Raw genomic sequence first — 20407 nt, forward strand, 5'->3', positions numbered from 1 at the left:
AGAAATATATCGCTGGATTATATTAGAAAACTATATCGTTCTTTGCCGAAACGAATGCTGGAGGTGGTGGAGAATAAGGGAGGATCCACACATTATTAAATTTTAAAAGGTTTTTTATTTTTGTACAATTTAGTAGATAATAAACACTACAACTTTTGAAAGTGTGCTATCATTTCGCCGACCGGATTTCACAATCATTGTTGATAAATACAAGAGGAATAGCGAAGATACAGTTTCAAGCTCATATACCTTATTACTACAAGGTACTGTTTATATGCCATTCGTCAAACTTGGGAAATTCGGACTCTATCTATGAGAAATTAATGATAGCACACATGTGCTATCTTTTTGTCCAAGGGTGTACGTTTGTATGCCTATCTTATAATAAGATTCAGCATATTTAAATGAAAAAAGAATCGCGTCTAGAAGACGCTGAGCAAGTAAAGCCGTTTATATTTATGTGAACCACTTCTTGACCGCACAAAGAGCTTTTTAAGGAAAAAAAGTTAAAAAAGATATATATATATATATATATACACGAAAAGCTTTCGTCTGCTGTAAACACAGGCGAACTTCCGTCGCCGATCGATCGTTTCTGCAGTCTAAAGAAAAAAAAAAACGGCTACGACGAATAGTAATCTGATCCCGATATTTAATAATGTTATTAACGATATTAATATTAATATATTCAATAATTGTTTTAAAATAGTCTTCCATAATTTATTCGTCAATCCTTTCATTATATCGTGTAATATATTGTATACACAGTCCAAGATATCTATTTAATTATAACGTATATAAAAAAAAAGTAAAATCCATTCTTTTTGTTTCGATTTTTCCTATAATGTGATAATAAAAACATTTAATCGAATGCATCTTGTTTATTAGTACTGTCGTGACCAATCTTCGATATACAAATTATTAAATTACAAATATTTTATAATTTAAACGAGCATACTATTATTTCCTGAAAATATGCGTCAAAAATATTTTGCACGTAAATCGACGCTTATATTCTTGTTTGCTTCCTTAAATAACGTCTTAATCTTTCTTCTTTGGAAGAATAAAGTTACATAGTACACGTTTCTTTGTTGAGCTACTATTCACCGATAAAACTTATACGTAAAATCTCTATGATTCTCTTACAATTAACGATATAAAAAAATACGAATAACGGAGTGTCTTAAGTCGATTCAATGAAAGACATCTTTTGTGCGATGCCTGTTGTATTTATATATTATACGTATATGCCAAATAAGGCACGGGCGTAATGATCCTACGCGTACGGACGGATAATCTGTTGCTTAATAAAATTCTTGCGAAGGCGTTTGGTGAGATCACCTACACTATAAGGAAAACTATATCTATTAAATCATTCTCGTGTTGATTAAAAATGTATATATGTATAGATGTAGTATTCCTTAATGTATAACTCGCTTATGCGATAAGAGCCATCGGTACATCAACGAGACTAAAACGCAATTTATACTCGGACGAGTTATCTATCACAACGTCGGCACGTGAGTTCCCCTCATCGTGCTAATATAATAAAGTATACTCTCTTCAACGTGTTTGGCAGTGTAATACCACGCATTTGTGACGTGTTTTCATACTTTTCATTTTTACGTCGCGTTTCCCAATCTTAGTATAATCTTGGTTAGTCGATTGTTCTCGGCAATGTCTAAAGAGAAGTATTACAGAAACTATTTTACATGTGCGCTTCGCGTGCGTGTACATGACTCTTTAAATTATCCCAATCGCGAACTATCGCTCGTATCGTTGTATCGTTCGCTCTCTGTACACGATGTGTAATAAAAAGTTTCGTTTTAGTCGATACATCAGTGAATATACTACGTACTACGTAATTAGGTACAACTTGGGATTGTGCGCAAGTGCATCTTGTATAAAATGTAAAACAAGCTCCTTCTTATTCATCCGTTAACATCTATTAAATTAAGAGCCACCCGAATACTGAGATCTCAGCTACAAGAAGATAGCAGACGTAAAATATTTTTCTTCGAAAAAATGACAACGTTCTGTCGTGTCTTTCTTCTTGAGTTCAACTAGCTTAAGTATTAAATTCGGTGGGCTGAATAATAATAATAATCGATTTCCACCTAGAAGTCCTTTCTTCGTGTAATAAAAATTATACTCTACCAGTGGATACGTTCCTGGCAGTATCTCTTTTTAAAATTTACAATACCTACGTAATTCAACGAACGAAGCAATTTCGTTTCCCATTAACGATTTACATCGCCGTTTCCAAGGGTTGACTTTTGCTTCGCGCCCCGGCTGAGAGTTGCGTTAATTCTGTCGGCTCGTTCGCCAAAAACACGTCCAAATTGGTCTCTAGCAAGGCTTCGCTCTTCGAACGTAAAGGCTTTTCTTCTCCCGTATCCAAATTAGTTTCTAACAATGCTTCGCTTCGAGGCCTGTCTTCGTGATAATGATAAGGATGAGGCGGAATTGGAGGATCAAAGTTTGGAGCGTACTCCGGTACAGGCTCCGATGTCTGACTCGGTGTGAACGTTGCGTTATCGTAACTGCGTTTTGAATCGTAATCCATTGTACTGTACGATGCTGATCCGTCGATATCGCGTTTCAATTCGCTAATAGAGTCGGTCAAGGCAAGACTCGAATTTAATGGAAGGGTAGAGGTATTATGAAGGTAAGAACTCTCGTTGGTAGCATCGACGACTGGAGTTTCGTCGGCGGTGGTTTCTGTGATGGATTCAATGGGCCAGTCGTTGGTGGTTCTCGAAGCAAACGTGGAATGATTTCTAAAACCTTCGTTGCGATATGTCAAATCAAACACCGGATTATCTCCGCTTTGTGGAGCGCCGTACTTTTGAACAGCTCCTTTAAAATCGCTAGTGCTCGGCGAATATCTCGGATTATGCGCTTCGTACACATCGTAGCTTTGATTGTCTTCCATGGATGAGTTTAACTGAGATTTGTCCATCGAGTCTATACTACCACCGTTTAACATCCTTCTATAATCTAGCGACTTGGAATTCAAAGTATCTGTAGAGTGTTTTGTCTGAAATGAATATTTGCATAATGATAATTGTGCGATATGACAGAGAAGTAGAGGAGTTGCTTGAAACAGAAGAATGTTTACCGCAATAGGTTTGCGTCTGTATGCAAGTTCGGTGAAACCAGAGGTGGAGCCGACTGATCGCAAAGAATGCAAAGATTGTCTGATCGAGTTACGTCTTTCTAGCCTTTCGAGGTTCCTTCTTTTTGACTTGGATACCCAGAGTGCGATAGCAGCTGTTAATAACGCTAGGGCTACGCCAGCTGCTCCTAACACAGCCACCGCAACTATGTCTTTTCTCCAAGATAGCGGATCGATATTTACTTTAGGATCTGGAATTTAAAAAAAAGAAAGATACATATGTCGGAGATGAAAGGGGCCTCCTCCTTGGAATTCTTAGGAAAACTCGCAACGATTTAACATTAAATAATCCGATTGTATTAGTTCGAGAGCTGCGATAATGGGTTTGGGCTCGAGACGACAACTAGTCGCCAAACGTAGCCACGGTCACGGGATGAACGTTTTACCTTAACAGAGGTATAAAATTGCATAGACCCCCTTAAAAAAAACAGTTGTACCGACACCTAACAGTAAACATTCCAACGGTCTCTGTCCCGTGGCTCGTCACACATAGACCCTATTCTTCGGGCAAGATGGTTGCCAGATGTCGATGCATTATTTTAGATTTTCAGCTAATCGAGGACCCGCCGTAAATCTTAGGACTTAGTTAACCAAGGTCCTTCAGATTAACAAACGGTCCTTGTCCTAACAGTCTGTAAATCTATCACCTAATACGGGAAAATATGGAAGATTTGCTTTCCTCACCTACGACGCTTCCCGCTAGCAATTTTCTCTCGAGGACGGCTAGCATCTTTTTCTAGCCACCAACATAGAAATTAACCAACGAACAGCAACGTCCATTTCCCTTACTTTCCGAGAGAAGGCTTTCCGCAACGAATCCGGTGATCTCGTGCCCTTAGACACAACCCATCATAGTTTTCCTCTGCTGCATCACCGCGACGGACCGTTCATTCTCTCTCGTGCCGTCTCATTAGCGAGAAGACGACGCTTTATACGATCAGCGGATACTTTACGTTTTATCCGAGACCCAGATACGAAACTTGAGTAAAGTGTAGTCATTATCCCGTTGACCGCGGATTCGTTACCATTAGTGTTTAATCGCCGTGGTTACCTGTCTACTCCATGCGAATAAATAGCATCTCGATTGTATAACGACAATTGGATAGTTCTGGTGAAGATTCGTTTCACGCCCCTGGCCCTAATCCTAACTACAACGCTTCTCCGACATATATATCTTGACATTTTCCTAAAATTATATGTATAGGAAAACTTACCAATTTCACAAATGAAAGGACTTGGCTGAGCACAGTAGTCGACTTCGATGGTCTGATATATGAAAGTGGTGCACTTATCCACACGATCTAATTGTTGTACCCAGGCACGATCAGAATAATCGTATCCAACTTGTTGTTTTCGCAGAAATTGCCAAAGTTCCAGATAATTGCCCATAACGAATGGCATGGACGCGTTCACAGACTAACGGCATTGGAAGAAATTTCATTAAACGAGTGTATAAATCAGGTAATCAGACATACTAAGAGTTCCAGTGATCGATGACTCACTCTACAGAATTCTCGGGCGCTAAAGAAATCCATGGGAGCACCAATGTATATATAGCATGTATCGCCCACCAAGTCCCATGCTGGTGGACATTTGCCATTTAAGACCGACTGATTGCTCATATGGAAAGGTTGATAGTCAACTTGTAACAGTTCTGGAGAATCTCCCCTGTCTCTGATTCTACCAGCAACGGCTAGGGTTTCGTTATATCCCCACCAATTGTGTCGTGCATCTATATGGGACCTCCACGTTTCTAACTGTCTGTATAATTAAAAATTATACGATTAACGCTCTATGCATCCAATTATAAAACAATATATAGTATTGTGCATACTGTGATCTATTCGTCGTAAGCATTTCGTAATCGTTGTCCGGATTAAAGAAAACGTTATCCACATATCGTTGGCCAGGGGTTCCCGCGACTATCGTGCTACGGCCATCACGGTCCACTGCGTAATTTCTGAAATAATTTTTCATAGAATTTACGAATGAAATTTTTTGTTGTTTGAAATATCGGATGTCGAAGAAGAGGCGCTTACTTATAGAAACCATTGTGAGATGTGCTTTGATAGATAGGTAAACGAACTCCTTCGAATCCAGAGATTTCCAAGAGATGCGCACCAAGATTGGCATGCAAATAATTCAGAGTCATATTGCTGACTACTTGTTTTAGGACAATGTTATTATCATAGAGAGCATTGTTCTTTGTAAAATAGTTTCTGAATATAATAACTTCTTGATAGGGACTGCTTTGTCGACCCTCCACGTATCTGAAAAATATTTGAATAACCTTTCTGTTCACTAGCGTCATTGGAGATGTTGTTCCTTCTTACATACAGAGCAGGTTTGTTGAAATTTTCTGCAAAAAGATTATTATGAATCCATCCTTCCAACGAAGTCGCAGAGCCTCTGGAATCGGCTCGAATCGAAAGACCACCTTGGTTTTGTCGAACAACATTATTCTATGACATCGAACATAATATATTTAAAAAGACGCGCACATTTTAACTAATTAAAAGATACTTTAACAAATATCGTGATGCTTACTCTAAAGTACAAAGATTGAGTATTTTGCACATCCAACCATACAGCTGACTTGCAGGTTGAAAAATTACCATACAGTTTCTCGCAATTATTTGTGAATTGATTACGTTCAAGGGTCATTATAGCGTTCACTTCGCCAGCACTAGCATACTTAATCGCTCCTTCACGGCAGTTAGTTATCACAGAATAGGAAATGTTATGTTGCACATCACGATCTGAATAATGAAAAAAAAAAATGTATTTATAGAATGTATCGAGTATGACATCGATATTCCATATTCAAGTTACATAATAATTTTCCTTACTGAATCCAATAGCAGAGATTGGTAGAGTAACTACTTCTGCGATAAATCCATGTACGTTGCTTGCACCATTGGCGAATAATCTTATACTAAGGCTTGGTCCCTGAGTTCTGAATAATTTCTTTTCATCGAGACTATTAGCTTCCAAGTGGCCGATACTTTTGGCAGTGATATTATAAATGTCTCCGTCGTATAAAGTAATGCTATCGGTTCGGCCCGGCTTTCCAGTAGAATTAAACAAGTTAAATTGCAAAAGCCTAAAACGATGTAAATTAAATTTGATACAATTAAAGAAGGAAGAAGGATATTCTATTAGGAAAAATGGATACCTAAATCCAAAAGGTTTTGCCCTGTAAGCACTGCGAAAGATCTTAACACAATTTACGGGATGATTGTCGTATTTGTAATAAACTATAACTCGTTCCTCCAGTGTAATTTCTTTAGTGGTATCGCAAATATCGATCATGCTGAACAAATGATAAGGAATACTGAGATCTTTAATCGGAGTAAACGAACTTTCATCCGCCTCGCGACCTTCGCCCGTTATTGACAGTAAATTCACACCATTTCCAAGCACGTTATCGATAACGTTGAATAATAATTCGACCTACGAGATTAACAAACGTATTAATAAAATAATAAAAAGACCTAGTCGATAACAAAGGAACAACGTTATTCGATACGAACTGTATGGGTCGGCGATATCACGTTAATGCCGTGATAAGCGCTACGAGTTATGTTAACGTGCGTTATCGTCGGAGATTTCATAATCGTTTGCAGAGCAGCTGATTTCTCAAAATGCAAAATACCAGCACCGATGATCTTAATGTATCTTAACACCGACTCGACGCGTCTTACTGTTTCGTGAGTCACGACATCGTGAATACGATGCTCGTACAAATGACGCTCGAATTCGCTGTTGGCAATCCGTATTCCGCCCCAATAGTCATGCGAATCGTCCAAATTACGTTTCCCACAATTTATGAAGACGAACTGACTGTCCCATGGGCATTCGTGCCGGTGCCCGTATAATTGGCCGTTTAGTCTAATTTGACAATCTTCCAATTTCACTTCTTTTCCGGTACACTGCAATATTACCATTAAAATATCTGGTATATGTGTATATAGAAAACGGAGAACCATCGTCGAATTGCTTTAAACGGTGTACTTTTATTTACCTGCAATGGTTCAGGCCAAGACCAAACGCGTATTAAAGAACCAGGATGAAGTTCGTATCTACGATCGTAGGATACATAGACGTTAAGCGAGTCGTGGCCCAACTGTCGACAAGCTACTTGTGCGTTTCTTTCGGTGAATCTAGTGTCGCACAAGGGTATCCACTGTAAGGTTGTTCTATTGAAGAATTCCAAGAATCCTACACGAATATAATAAATGAATATCCTAGCTCGAATAAAAACACGAATATATATTTATTATATCGCTATATTTGTTTAAAAAAGTTTTACCTTCGTTGTACAAGGACGAACATCGTCCATCTTTACAAAGACGGATAGTTTCATCCGACAGGGAAATTATATTTCCACTTTTTCTTAACTTTGCGTTCGTAGAGTCACTGACGTCTTCGCGTTTCATCGGTTTCATTATTATCTCATGATCAGGTGCACCTACAGCTTTCAACGTACCAAGAACAAGAATCCCAACGTTGGGTGCAAATTCCATAACAACATCCGGATAAACGTGCAACGTGGCTTCTGGCATGATCGTGATGTCAGATTTTACAACGTAAGGCTTGTCTCTAGAATGTATGGACAGATTTTCTACTATGCGTCCACCTAAATTATCCAGATCTATTTCTTTTCCAATCTGCCAGGATGCAGACACCGAAGAATCAAAGGAATCGCTGGTTAAGAAAGGTCGGTAGTTGGCAACCGCGTGATCATTCCAATCGTCAAAATCGAAAATGCTTTGTCTGTGAATAACAAATATTTATACGAGATACGATGAGACGAATAAATTAATTATAGATTAATGTTCGTTATATAGATAAATTAATACCTGATTTTAGTATCGTTATCAGTTCCCCACCAATTCTCCGATACGTCAACTTCGTTGTTAATTTTAGCTGTTCTAATGCCAGCCAATAATTCATAATCCAAAGAATTATCGCCAAATAAATTTCTATTTATTTGCACTTTCTGTATACCATGAAACCCAACAACGTAACTAGGACTATCGTCCGTACGACGTGGTCCCATACTAGCTGGATCATAGGTATTTCGCTTGACTTCGTTGTTATAAAAACGCGCGTCTACGTTTCCCAAAATTTCCGATTGGCTGTCTGCCTTGAATTCTACCATATAGCCTCCAGTATTGCTCTCGATATAATTGTTGTTAATCTGCATTTTTTTCTCCATTCCTTGAATGGAAATCAAACCAGTTTTACATTGATTTCCCTCGAATCTATTATTGGACATGTTCAAGGTGGCATAGTGCCCATCGATTACAAAGCCAAACTGCTCGTTGTTTCGCCAGGTATTGTTATCGAAGTATAAAGTGTGCGTGAAATTCTCGTTATACTGCCACACATCAGGCAATATCACCTCAAAGCCGCCCTTTCTGTTTCTTTCGATCGTACTGTCTTGCATTATCCAATGGAAAAGATTATTCGAATGTCTTGCATCGCGGCTGAATTGGTATATTCCTTTACCATTGTCCGTGATCAAGCTGTCGTTAATGTGAATCGCAATTTCAGACATATTCGTCTGGTAAATGTTCCAGTAAGGCGAATGCACGTAAATAGCTTGCTCCTGGTTGTGAGAAATCTCACAAGCGACCAATCGTATAGTTTCGTTTGCCTTTCGAAGAAAGTGATCGCCAATTTCATCCAGATACCGATTGTAAAATGACGCGAGTATACCTTTCTTATTGTTCTTGATTTTGGACTTGGTTACTAACAACTTTGGGATGGGGCCTCTTACGATTTTGTTTCGTACATCCTGTAAATAATATTTTATATATCTTCGATACTATAAACGTTTGAATACTCCGATTCCCGTACCTGTATCGGAGCTTGAAGAGCCGTGAGTACGACAACAGCCCCTCCAAGTGCGTTGGTGCCGCTATCGTATTCTAAAATCACAGCATAAGAGGTCGATGTTACAGGAAATATTGCCAAATCGCGTTTCAAGTTCCAACTTTGCCGACTAGGATCGACATATTGCGAATCATGTAGAACGATCTGTTCCGTACTACGATTTTCGATGGGATTTAAAAGTTGAATACCGATAACGTATCCTGGAGTGCACTGTAGAATCAGAGAAGTATTGTTTAATTATTTCTTTGCAAAAACAGAAAGAGATGTGAATTCTTTCGATGCACTTACTTTAATGGCAATACGTTGTCGAATAGGATCACCGGTAACTTTGACAGTTATCATATACTTAGTTTCTTCGTTGGACAATTCAATGTCTCTCGCGTTATACGGTACGACTACTGGATTATACGACGAATCAATTAAATCTGGCATACGTAGGAACCACCCGGCGAATTCTCTTTGTTGAACCGCAGAAAGGGCAGGATTGTGCCTTATCCCCGCGACTTTGTTGTTCTCGATCCGAGAATTGACGATTTCCATTCCCAATTGTTTGAAACTGATCCCACTGCCCCCGTTTTGCGAGAAATCGCTGTTCTTCACGGTGTTTACAGCATCCACCGAGTATATGTCCGAGTATAAAATTCCTAGACCGTCTTGTAGATTGTCAATTATTCTAACACTGTCCAACGAATGTCTTGCAAAATCGATTTGAAGAGCTGTGCGAATTTAATCGTCATTTATAATCGTATTTTATAAAAATTTTTAAAAACTTTTTAAACGGTTATATAAGACGTACCTGGCTTGAAGGAATTTGTTGTGTAGTCAAGCAGTCCTGCTTTTTCTATCGTTACAAATTGAAGGTCGCTTCTCAGGGCTAACGGTCCCAATCGAAGACCCGCCCACGCAGCTTCTGAACATCTAACACCAACGTCGTTCTCGTGAGTGCAAGAATTCTCAAAGTTCTGCTCTGTCTCTGCTTTACACTTCGATATATCGTTATCGTCCACGGTACATCTAACGTTACTTAAAATAATGTCCTCGTTGATACCAGCGTTTGGAATTTGCGAACGTTCCAGCAGCCAATTATCTGGATCTAAAGTGAGACCCAATTGGTGACATACTAGAGCCGCGTCTCGGATTGTCCAACCGTAATTGCATACTGTTCCCCATTTTTCTCCTACTTTTACCTGTTAAACATACGTAAGAACTCCATAGTGCGATTCAAAGTTGTACGATTCTTTTCTTTTTTCTTGATTTTATAATTTTACTTCAATTTCCTATGGACTATAATTCCATTTGATTCAGTGTTTTGTCAGTGATGGTAAATAATTTTACCTGTAATCTTCCTTCGAGATTCGTCTTTCCTCCAAGAAGCCTCACAGGTACGGACTCCACTTCATTTAGTCCACCGAATGCTTGGCTCGTAAGAGTCTCGTTGTCCGAATCCATAAGAAGTTCTTCTTTCAAAGTGAACAGGATATCGCTTGGCCTTATCCCACGAGCGTCTAACGTTCCGGCAACCATCATTCCCACAGCTGGTGGGAAACGCAAAGTGACCCCAGGATGCAGAATCAATTTTCCACCTGGTCGCACGTTGATATCCCTCTCAACGATGTATTCTCCAGAGTTTAAAAATTCGCGACCATCCACTTCACCACCGACCAAGTTTGTACCGGGTGTAACGAATCGTGGAACGAATGTCGGATTCGAGATGATTGTGTTGGCCCCTGGATTGCTGCTATGCAACAAGTACGGCAAGTATTCGATCTTGGCGAGATTGTATCTGTCTTTTCTAAAATGGAACGGTACATTAAAAAGTTTATAAAATTGGTCTATCATAAAGTTTATAAAACAAAGGTAAAATTAAACGGTACAAACCTATGGAATAATCTTTCGAATATCTTATTCTCTTCGGCAAATCCAAGCCAATTATAAGTACAATTTATAATCTTACTCTGATCTTCTAGGTGAGAGCCAATTTCGTATCGTGATTCGGGATTATGTAAAATATTACGGAAAACCTCGACGTTGCTCGATGAAACAACGACTACAGCCGCGACTCTAGAACGCGGAATTAATCTGGATCTCACGGTATTCCTACCGTCGAACAGTTCTCGGACGCGATTGTCACGCAAAAAATTTCTAGTGAACAATAATCTCTGTACATCGCTATAGGGTGAAAGACCGATGCTGACTACAAAGGCGCCACGGTTATTGTAAAATTCGTTGTGTCTGACAACGATGTCCGCGGGCAAGATGTTAAATTCCTCGTAGAGAGGATTTTTGATTAGTATACAACCGCTAGACTGCTCTCTGAAGTAATTGTATTCTATCGTTGCTTTTAAATTGAGAGCAGGACTCAATTTGATACCAAATTTTGTATTCTGTATGAAAGAATTGTGGCCAATTTGAAGTTTTAATAATCCTTCGTCGTGTCTCCAACTAGATCCTATTTGCACCGCAGTCTCGGAACTACTATTGAACCAATTACCCGTCACGTTCACGTACGAATTGCCGGTTGCATTACCAACCTATAAATAATACGAAAGTTAATCGTGATTTCTTTTTTTAATCGAATTTGTCTTTTTTATAGGTTCATGCAGCCATCCGTATCAACGGAATTGCTATTCTTCAAATTATAAGAGGAGCTTCTTAATTTGAGCATTCGCTCCAACGCGCGATAAAAATCTATTTCTGCTAATTCATTTTTCTTAGAATATACTCACCAGGATGCCGATATCTTTGTTGCGAAATATCTGCGAGTATTCAACTACAGTAGTCTGATTAAAGTAGACGTATTCGGTAGTGGAACTGTCATTCAACCATACTGCAAAACCGTAGCCCTGATTAGAGGAAATACTTGTCCGAGACACGTTGCGATTTCCTCCGGTAAGGGTGATGTTCACGCCGTCTCCCGTATTAAAAGACACGCGACTGCTCGTAATATTCACATCCGCAGCGCCGCCCAACACGTGCACGCCGGCTAAATATTTATTGCTGGATACAGAGGTTTCGTGAACGTGCAAGGCCGATCGTAGTTTCTCTACCGCGATTCCTCTTCCATTGTTACCGGCTATGATACTTCCAGTCACGTTTAGATCGTACGTCTTTTCTGGAATAAAATTGGAGATATAGAAATTAGAGGTAGAAACAATAGAAATAGTTAAGATGAGATTTAAATTATTTGCGAGCTTACTATAACCAGAAGACAATCGCACGAAAACGATAGTATTCGTACGTGGTTCGGCGACGAATTTTACATACAAATTTTGTCGAGTCGTAGCCACACTCTGAGGTAACGTGCCATTTTTTACTCTCACCCTGGCTAGCAATTTTTCCGCCTCGCCTATACCATCGTATACTTCTATCATAGCACTGTCGTTTCTGTCTGTCTTCATTTGCAGAAAGTGCATAGTCAACACGTGTCCTGGTCTCGTAAAGATGTGCTAAAATTAACGTTACACCAGAGATGACGCTCTCTTCGTATCTCCTATGACTATCTGTATGATAATTTATAAATTCATTTACTTGTGGGCAACGTTTTATGTTGGGCGCGTATTTGCTCTGTTCCATAGATATTATAACAGGAAATGTTTGACTGGCCGTAGTTGGAAATGTACACAAATCGAACACCTCTGTACGGTCTAACTTGTCATCGGGTCGTTCGTCGAAATGAACGTATTTGATTCCATCGGCTCCGTTATCCAATATACTACAATCATTGATACGCGCCATTCCCGATGAACTATTCACGTAAATTCCATATCCTGCGAATTAATCGTTAATTAGTAATATAAAAATTAACGACAAAGTGGAATTCGAATAGTTCTATCGGATGAGACTAGGAATAAAGTTACCTCTGTTGTTTTGAATGGTACTATTGTTGATTACGACAGGGCCATCCGGCGTAGTGACATTAATGCCGGTAAAGGCAGCATGAATAACCGAAATCGAATCCATTTGCGGTGGAACACCCTCGACGTCGATCGCTGCCGTAACATTATATTCCCGACCTGTTCCTGCATGCCTTTTAAACAGAAACAATGTTACTAAAAGCTGTTCATTAGCTTCGATCGTCGGTAGACGTAACGCTCGTCTTCGATATTTAATTTTAGAGAAATCGTGATCGATCCAACAGATTTTCATAATTCGCGGTACGATCACCAATCTCTCTTTCCTAACATCGTCCAATTTTAAGGCTATATAATTTGCTATAATTCAAAAGCCAAAATTCATCTGAATTTGTTTTCCAAATTTCGAGTTTCGAAAACTAGCTATTTTAACCAAACTATGAAATGCTTACTCGATCACAACGTTCCGTAAAATCGACTTCGATCTCCGTACGTAAAGCGTATTTTCTTGGATCAGTGGTCGATCGTACAACGCTTCTTCGAAACGAATGCCTCTCCAATGTTTAATCGCTTTCGTGGCTCCATCGTGGCGCGGTAAACACGATATTCCAAGATCCGGATGATAATCTGAAAATCGTACGGTGTTGGTGATCTTTCACGGACGCTACAACTACGTCAAGGTTTATAGGTTCGGTTAAAACCGTACCACAAACACCGCCACCGAGCTGCCTTTCGGACCATTTCTCGCAGCTTGTTAAAGAGGACTCGGTGCCTCTGCAACCTGGTTGTTCGTAAAGCAATCGTGGCTTCGCTGGCCATTGTCTATCCATCCACGACCACCATCTTCCACCTTGGAAACCAAGCTGCCTGCATGCTGTTTCCAGATCAGCCCTTGTCCAGCTACGCATTACCGTATTAATTTGATTAACGTGCCAAGAAGGCAAAGATATATAAATGCTAGATCTTTGCTCGAATTACGTTCACGCAAATTGAGTTTACTTACTTTCGCGAATTTGTGCAGACAGCTCTCCAGTCACCACGATGTAACAGTTCTAATCTACCTTCGTACGGAGTTGGTCCATCGACCAGTCGTATCGAAGGCGGCGGTTCGATAGGATGAACTTGATTATTCGCTTCTACTCCGGTTAATAAAATTGGAGCTTCTGGTTCACCCTTGATCACAAATCATACATGAACTATAAATAAGTATCGATCGAATTGATATTTACACTACATATCGGCACGGTATTTAAGACTCGATATCGAGTACTGTAAATTTGGAATTCGCTACAACTTTGGCTACATGATATTTGATGTTCGATGCAACGCTTAGTATTCTACGTTAGATATTCGATATCGGGTACGGTAGAACATCGTTTACTCCCTTCTAGTCCTTGCTACCATTACGGTTCGTGTAATAGGGATTCGCGGACTCCTCCAAGTAGCTATCGTTCTTCGTTCGAACTTTTATAAATGCGTTTCTTAGAATTCGCTGATACTCGGTGATACATCACGTTCGCTATGCTACGCGGTACTTAACATTCGATGGTAATTTTATTTATTGGATCATCGACTGGCGAAACTTTTCAAATTCTCCATTGCAATGAGTATTGGGATAAGAAACGGGCGAAAATTCTGTCAGAGACAGAGAGAAGCCTCGTAACCTTCGCTATGGTTGTAGATCGTAGGCTACGAATAAATGTCCATTCTCTGAGAAATTAATCACGAAGTTACGAGTTAGTCGAGAATGGTTCGTGCACGCGCACAAGGTGAAGGGAAGGTCTCGTCCGAGTTGGAACGTAAGAGGATTAGCGAGGTCGTAGGTTAACAGTTCAGGCCAAGAACCGCTGTTTGATCCGTGACCTAAGACGCATCGCGTGGTGGAGGCGGCACAGCCTACAGAGTTGATTCGCTCGTCCGTGTTTTTTTTCACATTGTGTGCTCGCCATTCCGTGTCTCGTTCTTTGATCGACCTATTAACTACCTCTTCCTCGCAACAGCTTTTGCCGACTGCCCTCGCGGAAGCGCCACGATCAGAAATCCGGTGTAAATGGATTACTTCCACTCGTTTTCTCTTAACCCCGGTTACAGAGCCTCGTTTCTACATCGCCGGTGAACAACTCCACCTTCCAGCCTTTAAACGCCTATCGGATGTTCGTCACGCGAGTCTACGCTATAATTAGAAATGGCGAGAAACTTTTCCACTTTCGGTGTAATCCTTCGTGCACGAAAAAATATAGAATTTAATTTCAAATAATATTTCTTTATCATTAAATATAGAATTTAGTTTAAAGTACGAAGTTTTTCCTTATATCCCAACGGTGTTTCGCGTGACCGTGTTTAGGTAACAGATTTTAGAGGCGATAGAGTTCTACGGACGAGGTAGCAAATTAACTGTCTTAAATAAATACACCTGGAATAATGTGGAAAAAGATAAAGGACCAACGTGGAAAATCAGCTAGAGGCGGGCAGCAGACGAATCCTTGGGAAAGATAAGACAGAAATATGGAACAAAATCTTGATTTCAGACAGTTGAAAGATACAAAAATCCATAGAATGCACGTAATATTTTTGTAAAGATGAATTAAACCCGGTGTCGAGTTTGTAAACAATTGTATACTCTATATAAAAAAAATACAATTTCAAATTTTATTTATCAATATAAAACACAAGTAGCGCAAGCTGTACTCCTGCTTTTTCGCATTAGGAAAGAAATTTGAAATTTGAATAATTTCCGTATCGGAAATTATTTGAACATGAACTTTTCAACATATCTTTAAATGCAAATCATTGGTAGTCCTTGCATCGAGCCATCGTGGACACAAAATATCCAAAACGTAGTGATCTTTATAACGCTCAATAGGTAAACCTAAATTTCTGTCTATTTTAATCGTATTTCTTTCTTTTTTTTTTTTTTTTTTTTTGCGAAAATATGAATTCACATGAAAATTCGCAGTCTGGGAGTAAATCCGTATAGGTACTAAATATTTATCTTATAGAAGTAATTTACAATACGGGACGTCCGCAGAATTTCAGCGTCTACCCAAACTATCCTAGAAACCCTATCTAGATGCTTATCTCTCGAAAAAGACAAAAAATTCGAAAAGAAGATAAGATACCTAATCAGATTGGAAACGAGTCTCTTCCAACGGGAAAGTATTCGTTCTCGAACTACCGGAATATCAATAATACCCATTCTGTGCAACAGCTCGTGTACACATATACCCAACGAGTGGTCACAACGAGCTCGATCTGTGCGTTGCCGCTACGTGATGCGAATAAACTAACAATCAGCTCAGCTCGCGTGTTTCTGGAATTTCCGGTCATTCAGAGTCCTTTGACAGAGACATTCTATCCCCTCGTCTCAATTCCCTTTTCCGTGCTTTTTTCTTTCACCGAAAACTAGCTTTCCCGCAGTTTTCGTACTTTTGCCCTCCGATATTACTCTGGTTAGTAGCAATCAAGCAGATTTTTTATATTTTAAGAGAAACTGTCTTCCAAGTTTCTTTAAACTTTGCTTAAACTAACATTAAACTATGCCCGGTATATCTAAAAAAAAGAAATAATTACAAGATTCGTCATTTTCTTTCAATTTTCCTTTCAAAGTTCCTAGATTTTATTTTGCAATTTCTAAACACGCTATCGCATTGTACGATAATTTGAAAGTATAAGAGATAAAATAAATTTAAAGCTGAAATGAACGAAAGATGGGATTATTCGAAAGAATATGGAGAAGAAATTTGGATATGTCCGACTGTGATTTAATATCGTGCTCCTCTTCTGCTATCTGTTCGGTTTCGCAAGTTTTAACTTTACTTTCAAGTTTGTCTCGCGGAACGACGAACAGTTACACCGTTAATTATTCCTCGTTATTTGTAAATCGTGAAACCTTCTACCGACGACCGTTGCTCTTCCGGAAAGGAGTCGAAAGAAGCAACGTTCGAACGAACCGGAGCTAAGTAGCGCGTAACAAGAGGCGAAACGATCTTAAGGGGTATTCGAGAGTCAAGCGGATTCTAATTGTACCGGAAAGACAGATTTAAAACGTATACGTATAGAATTACCACGGGAACCTATTCCTCGGGGATAATATTTCCTTATACGAAGGCGTACAATACGATTCTTAAAAGAAAAATCGACGTGTCTCGTATTACCGATTGCCAATCTATCGGACGTAATAAATTCTTCGTTTAGGGATCTCTATATTTTTACGCGTTGTTTCATTTCCGTTACAGGTCCGTTATATCTGCAATTTTTCTCTATTTTTCCTTTCTATATAGTTCTCTCTGTTGATTCCTCCTTTGATTCCATAATCATAGCAATCGTAGTAGTTTACGATAGAAGGCTTCGCGATGGATCAACGATACTTTCCGTTAAACCGTTAAGAGTAACAAATTAATTCTTACAATTTGTCTACAAGTGTTACAATTCGCGACGAAGATCAAAGTCTGAAAAAGACAAAAATCTTTTTAGCAAAGTTTATATCGCTTTAATTTATGAAAGTAAAAAATATAATTCTATGTTTTGTTTTTTAAAAAATCGATAGACAAAGATATTATTTGTCGATTATTTGATAAAAGAGATGCGTAAAAATTAATAACAAGCGTTTACGTGGTATACGTCTTTTGTGAATCCGAATCATCGGTATATAGGCCGATGTATGAAAAACGTAGCTGTAGCTTCTTATCGCTTATCAATTCCATAATATCGATTCCGAGTAAGTTTACATTTATCTTGGTTTAGTCAGACAATGTTACGATCACGAAGAAAAATTATTATTAAGAGAGAGAGAAACAGGGTACCGATTACAAGAATAAGTTCCCGTAAAGACGGGCCTTCTTGCGTGTTATGGCGAAATCTAACTGGAAGTATAGTCGTAAAATTTTCTGGGAATTTGAATTATTGCCATCCGTCACTTCTGGCATGTTCGTAACGACACCAATAACACGTGCACAATCGTATGTCTAGATGACTCACGTTCATTCAACGTTAGTTTGTTCATGTCTATATGAACGTTTATAACGATGGTTCGCGTTCCTATCTCTAATTAATTCATTTTCTTTTTTTTTTTTCCTTTGTAATCTCTGCAATTTATTCGTTTAAGTTACCTTATAACGTTTCTCTCCTTTTCTTTTTTCGCAGAAATTTATTCTGTTCTGTCGGTAACTTTTATATGAAAATTGTTAATCCGCAAACATCGATGTTTATCCTACGATCGAATATGTCTCAGGCAATATCCGCAAGTATTTTTATTATTCTCGCTTACATTTTCTAAAATATTTTATTCGTATCTCAACAAAATTTGCATTTCAATAAGAACGAAACGAATAACGATGCGTACCAATAGGAAATTTTTTCATATTTTGTCCAAAGTACGCGCGGAAATATTTTTTAACGCTAGAAAAATATAATTGGGACGAAAATGGCCGAACGAACGTAGCAGGGATAAACTTGGTATTGTACCGTTTTTTTAAGTATTACCTTTGCAGTTATGATACCACGAACCGTGATTCCGATCATGGGACCAAACCGGATCTCTACCCCCGGTTCTATCACTAGCTCGCCCTCGCGTTCCACGAACAAATCTTCGCGCACCAGATAAGGGCTCTTCGATCTTTCCAATAATCTCTGGCCTCGGACAATATGACCACCGTGCAACTCCGACAAACCACCATTGGCATTGCTATTACTCGCGTTGATGAAAGTTGGCTCGGTATAATAAATAGAAGATTGATCGTAGCCTTCGTCCGACTGTCCGTAAACAGTCAGAAATGTCAGTAGCAAACACAGAATACGCATTTTCTTTCGCCTATGCACTTTCAGCAGTCTTTCTTTTTAATTAAAATTTGAATTTCTCTTAAACGATACTTTACTTATAATTTCACTTTGTAACAGTCACTATCGCTAATTTTACGAACGACAGCAGTTCCTGAACTTTTATATTCTTCGCTGTTTCGTTTAGAAACTTCGTTACACCTTGATGACACTTGTTGCCGCATTTCGATAAATAAACATGCGCCGGTTTTTAAAAAGAGATAACCATATACATACATTTATCGATAGAACGATACGCTATTCCCAAAGAATACAGGAATTTTCTATGTTTGGCGCAGATTCCGTTTTATAGATCTTCGTTATTTATCGCGATACTAGGATGCGTCACACGATGATTCGATCCATGTAACGCGTAATCAAATTCTACTATACTTTCGCTGACCGTAGTCATTACGCCGATGCCGCCGCTGATTACTATCAATATGTCATTCTCGGCGTTCGTAAAGAGCCACGACAAGGTATTACTATGTATATTACATTATGTGTGATAGATTTCCAATTGTCACTACAATCGATCACGTTCTTCGGGTATTTGGAATCTTCTTACTCATTGTATACTTCGATATTACAAATTATCTTTAGTATTCACTGCCAGAATTGATTTAATTTCGTGGAAATGTATTTTAATCAAGTTCGTTGAAATTACGGAGTTTCAACGGACGTGGTCAGCCGAGATCCGTAAATCACGATCGAAATCGAGCACTCCAATGCCGGAACCAGTACGCAAACGCAGAAAAGTGCACTGTATTTTAAATTCGAGCGTTAACCTTTCCTCTCTCGGCGTGCTCCTTCACGCGCGAGAGATCGGAGCTCGACTGTGGCGACTCGTTTCCATCGCTGCCGTTACTCTCCCTTCGTCAAACTCTTCGCCAACCACGATCAGAAAGATGTCGTTCATTCTCGTGCATCCGACCAATACGATGAGAAAATCTTTTCACCACTAAATCTTGGTATATTACTTTAAGTCACACTTTACACCATGTATTTCTTAATAGACTGCTACACGATGTACGTTCGAATTTCGTTACGCTCGAAAAAACGATCGTTCGATGGTATCGTAGGGTTTTCCGTGATCTATAAGGTATACGTATAACGAAACGTATGTATGTCGCAGGAAGGAGTTTCGTTGCTACAAGATGATCACCTGGCGTCACGTTGGGCGCGGTTTGACTGGCTCTCGACTCGTTATATTCCTGCTGTCTTTCCAGTAATCGCGCCTTACCTCGCGTCGTTCCCTAAGCCCACTGCCCACTACCATACTTACCATAAACCACTATAGTATTATTACTACTACCACCTATGAATGTTGGAAGGTAAAGCTTGTCACGTGACACGGTGCGGTATAATACGTCACGCAGGTTGTGAAACAGGTGAGTCGGGAGAACCTGTCTTTGTCTATGGCGTTTCGTGACTTTAAGATACACTTGGATTCGTTGTATCTGTTATATTGCCTTATTTTGTATGAATTTCGAATTGTATAAAGTTACTCGTTTGAGAGGAAACGCGAAGAAAATATAATATATATACGTATATTATTTCATTAACTCAAATATATAAATATAATATACATAATATAATATATACATATTAGTTTGAATGATAATGTTCTTGATATCTACATAATATATTGTCCAAGTTATAT

At 39.0% G+C, this 20407-nt stretch overlaps 2 protein-coding genes across 2 annotated transcripts in view; one reads left to right on the forward strand and one right to left on the reverse strand.

The window, feature by feature from the left end:
• Positions 1 to 861: 861 nt before the first annotated feature.
• LOC132909514 (protein bark beetle) lies at positions 862 to 20026 on the reverse strand. Its single transcript, XM_060964381.1, has 27 exons — positions 18412 to 20026; positions 13934 to 14103; positions 13637 to 13830; positions 13383 to 13557; positions 12937 to 13106; positions 12608 to 12846; positions 12276 to 12525; positions 11806 to 12191; positions 10958 to 11610; positions 10415 to 10871; positions 9876 to 10266; positions 9368 to 9795; positions 9044 to 9289; positions 8041 to 8981; positions 7491 to 7954; positions 7203 to 7399; positions 6712 to 7110; positions 6354 to 6631; positions 6028 to 6281; positions 5726 to 5937; positions 5516 to 5640; positions 5218 to 5448; positions 5013 to 5138; positions 4681 to 4939; positions 4393 to 4594; positions 3122 to 3369; positions 862 to 3040 (listed from the first exon to the last, which is right to left on the reverse strand). The coding sequence occupies exons 1-27, from the start codon at positions 18727 to 18729 to the stop codon at positions 2249 to 2251; spliced, it is 8805 nt and encodes a 2934-aa protein (XP_060820364.1). The 5' UTR covers positions 18730 to 20026; the 3' UTR covers positions 862 to 2248.
• Positions 1258 to 20407, forward strand: part of LOC132909575 (small ribosomal subunit protein uS10m) — a 262722-nt gene continuing 243572 nt past the window's right edge. Inside the window, exon 1 of the mRNA XM_060964494.1 lies at positions 1258 to 1267. The gene's annotated coding sequence lies outside the window, so the exon portion shown is untranslated. The remainder of the gene's footprint in view (positions 1268 to 20407) is intronic.

The sequence above is a fragment of the Bombus pascuorum genome, chromosome 8 (genome assembly GCF_905332965.1).
Source record: "Bombus pascuorum chromosome 8, iyBomPasc1.1, whole genome shotgun sequence".
Taxonomy (NCBI): Eukaryota; Metazoa; Arthropoda; class Insecta; order Hymenoptera; family Apidae; genus Bombus; species Bombus pascuorum.

What these genes read in the sequence shown, in the direction of transcription:
- LOC132909514 (XM_060964381.1), bottom strand. Translation starts at nt 18,729, where the DNA reads ATGCGTATTCTGTGTTTGCTACTGACATTTCTGACTGTTTACGGACAG. An exon ending in GCGATTGTCTTCTGGTTATA is followed by an intron (nt 12,192 to 12,275) that starts GTAAGCTCGCAA and finishes ATTTTATTCCAG; the next exon opens with AAAAGACGTACGATCTAAAC. An exon ending in GCGCCCGAGAATTCTGTAGA is followed by an intron (nt 4,595 to 4,680) that starts GTGAGTCATCGA and finishes CAATGCCGTTAG; the next exon opens with TCTGTGAACGCGTCCATGCC.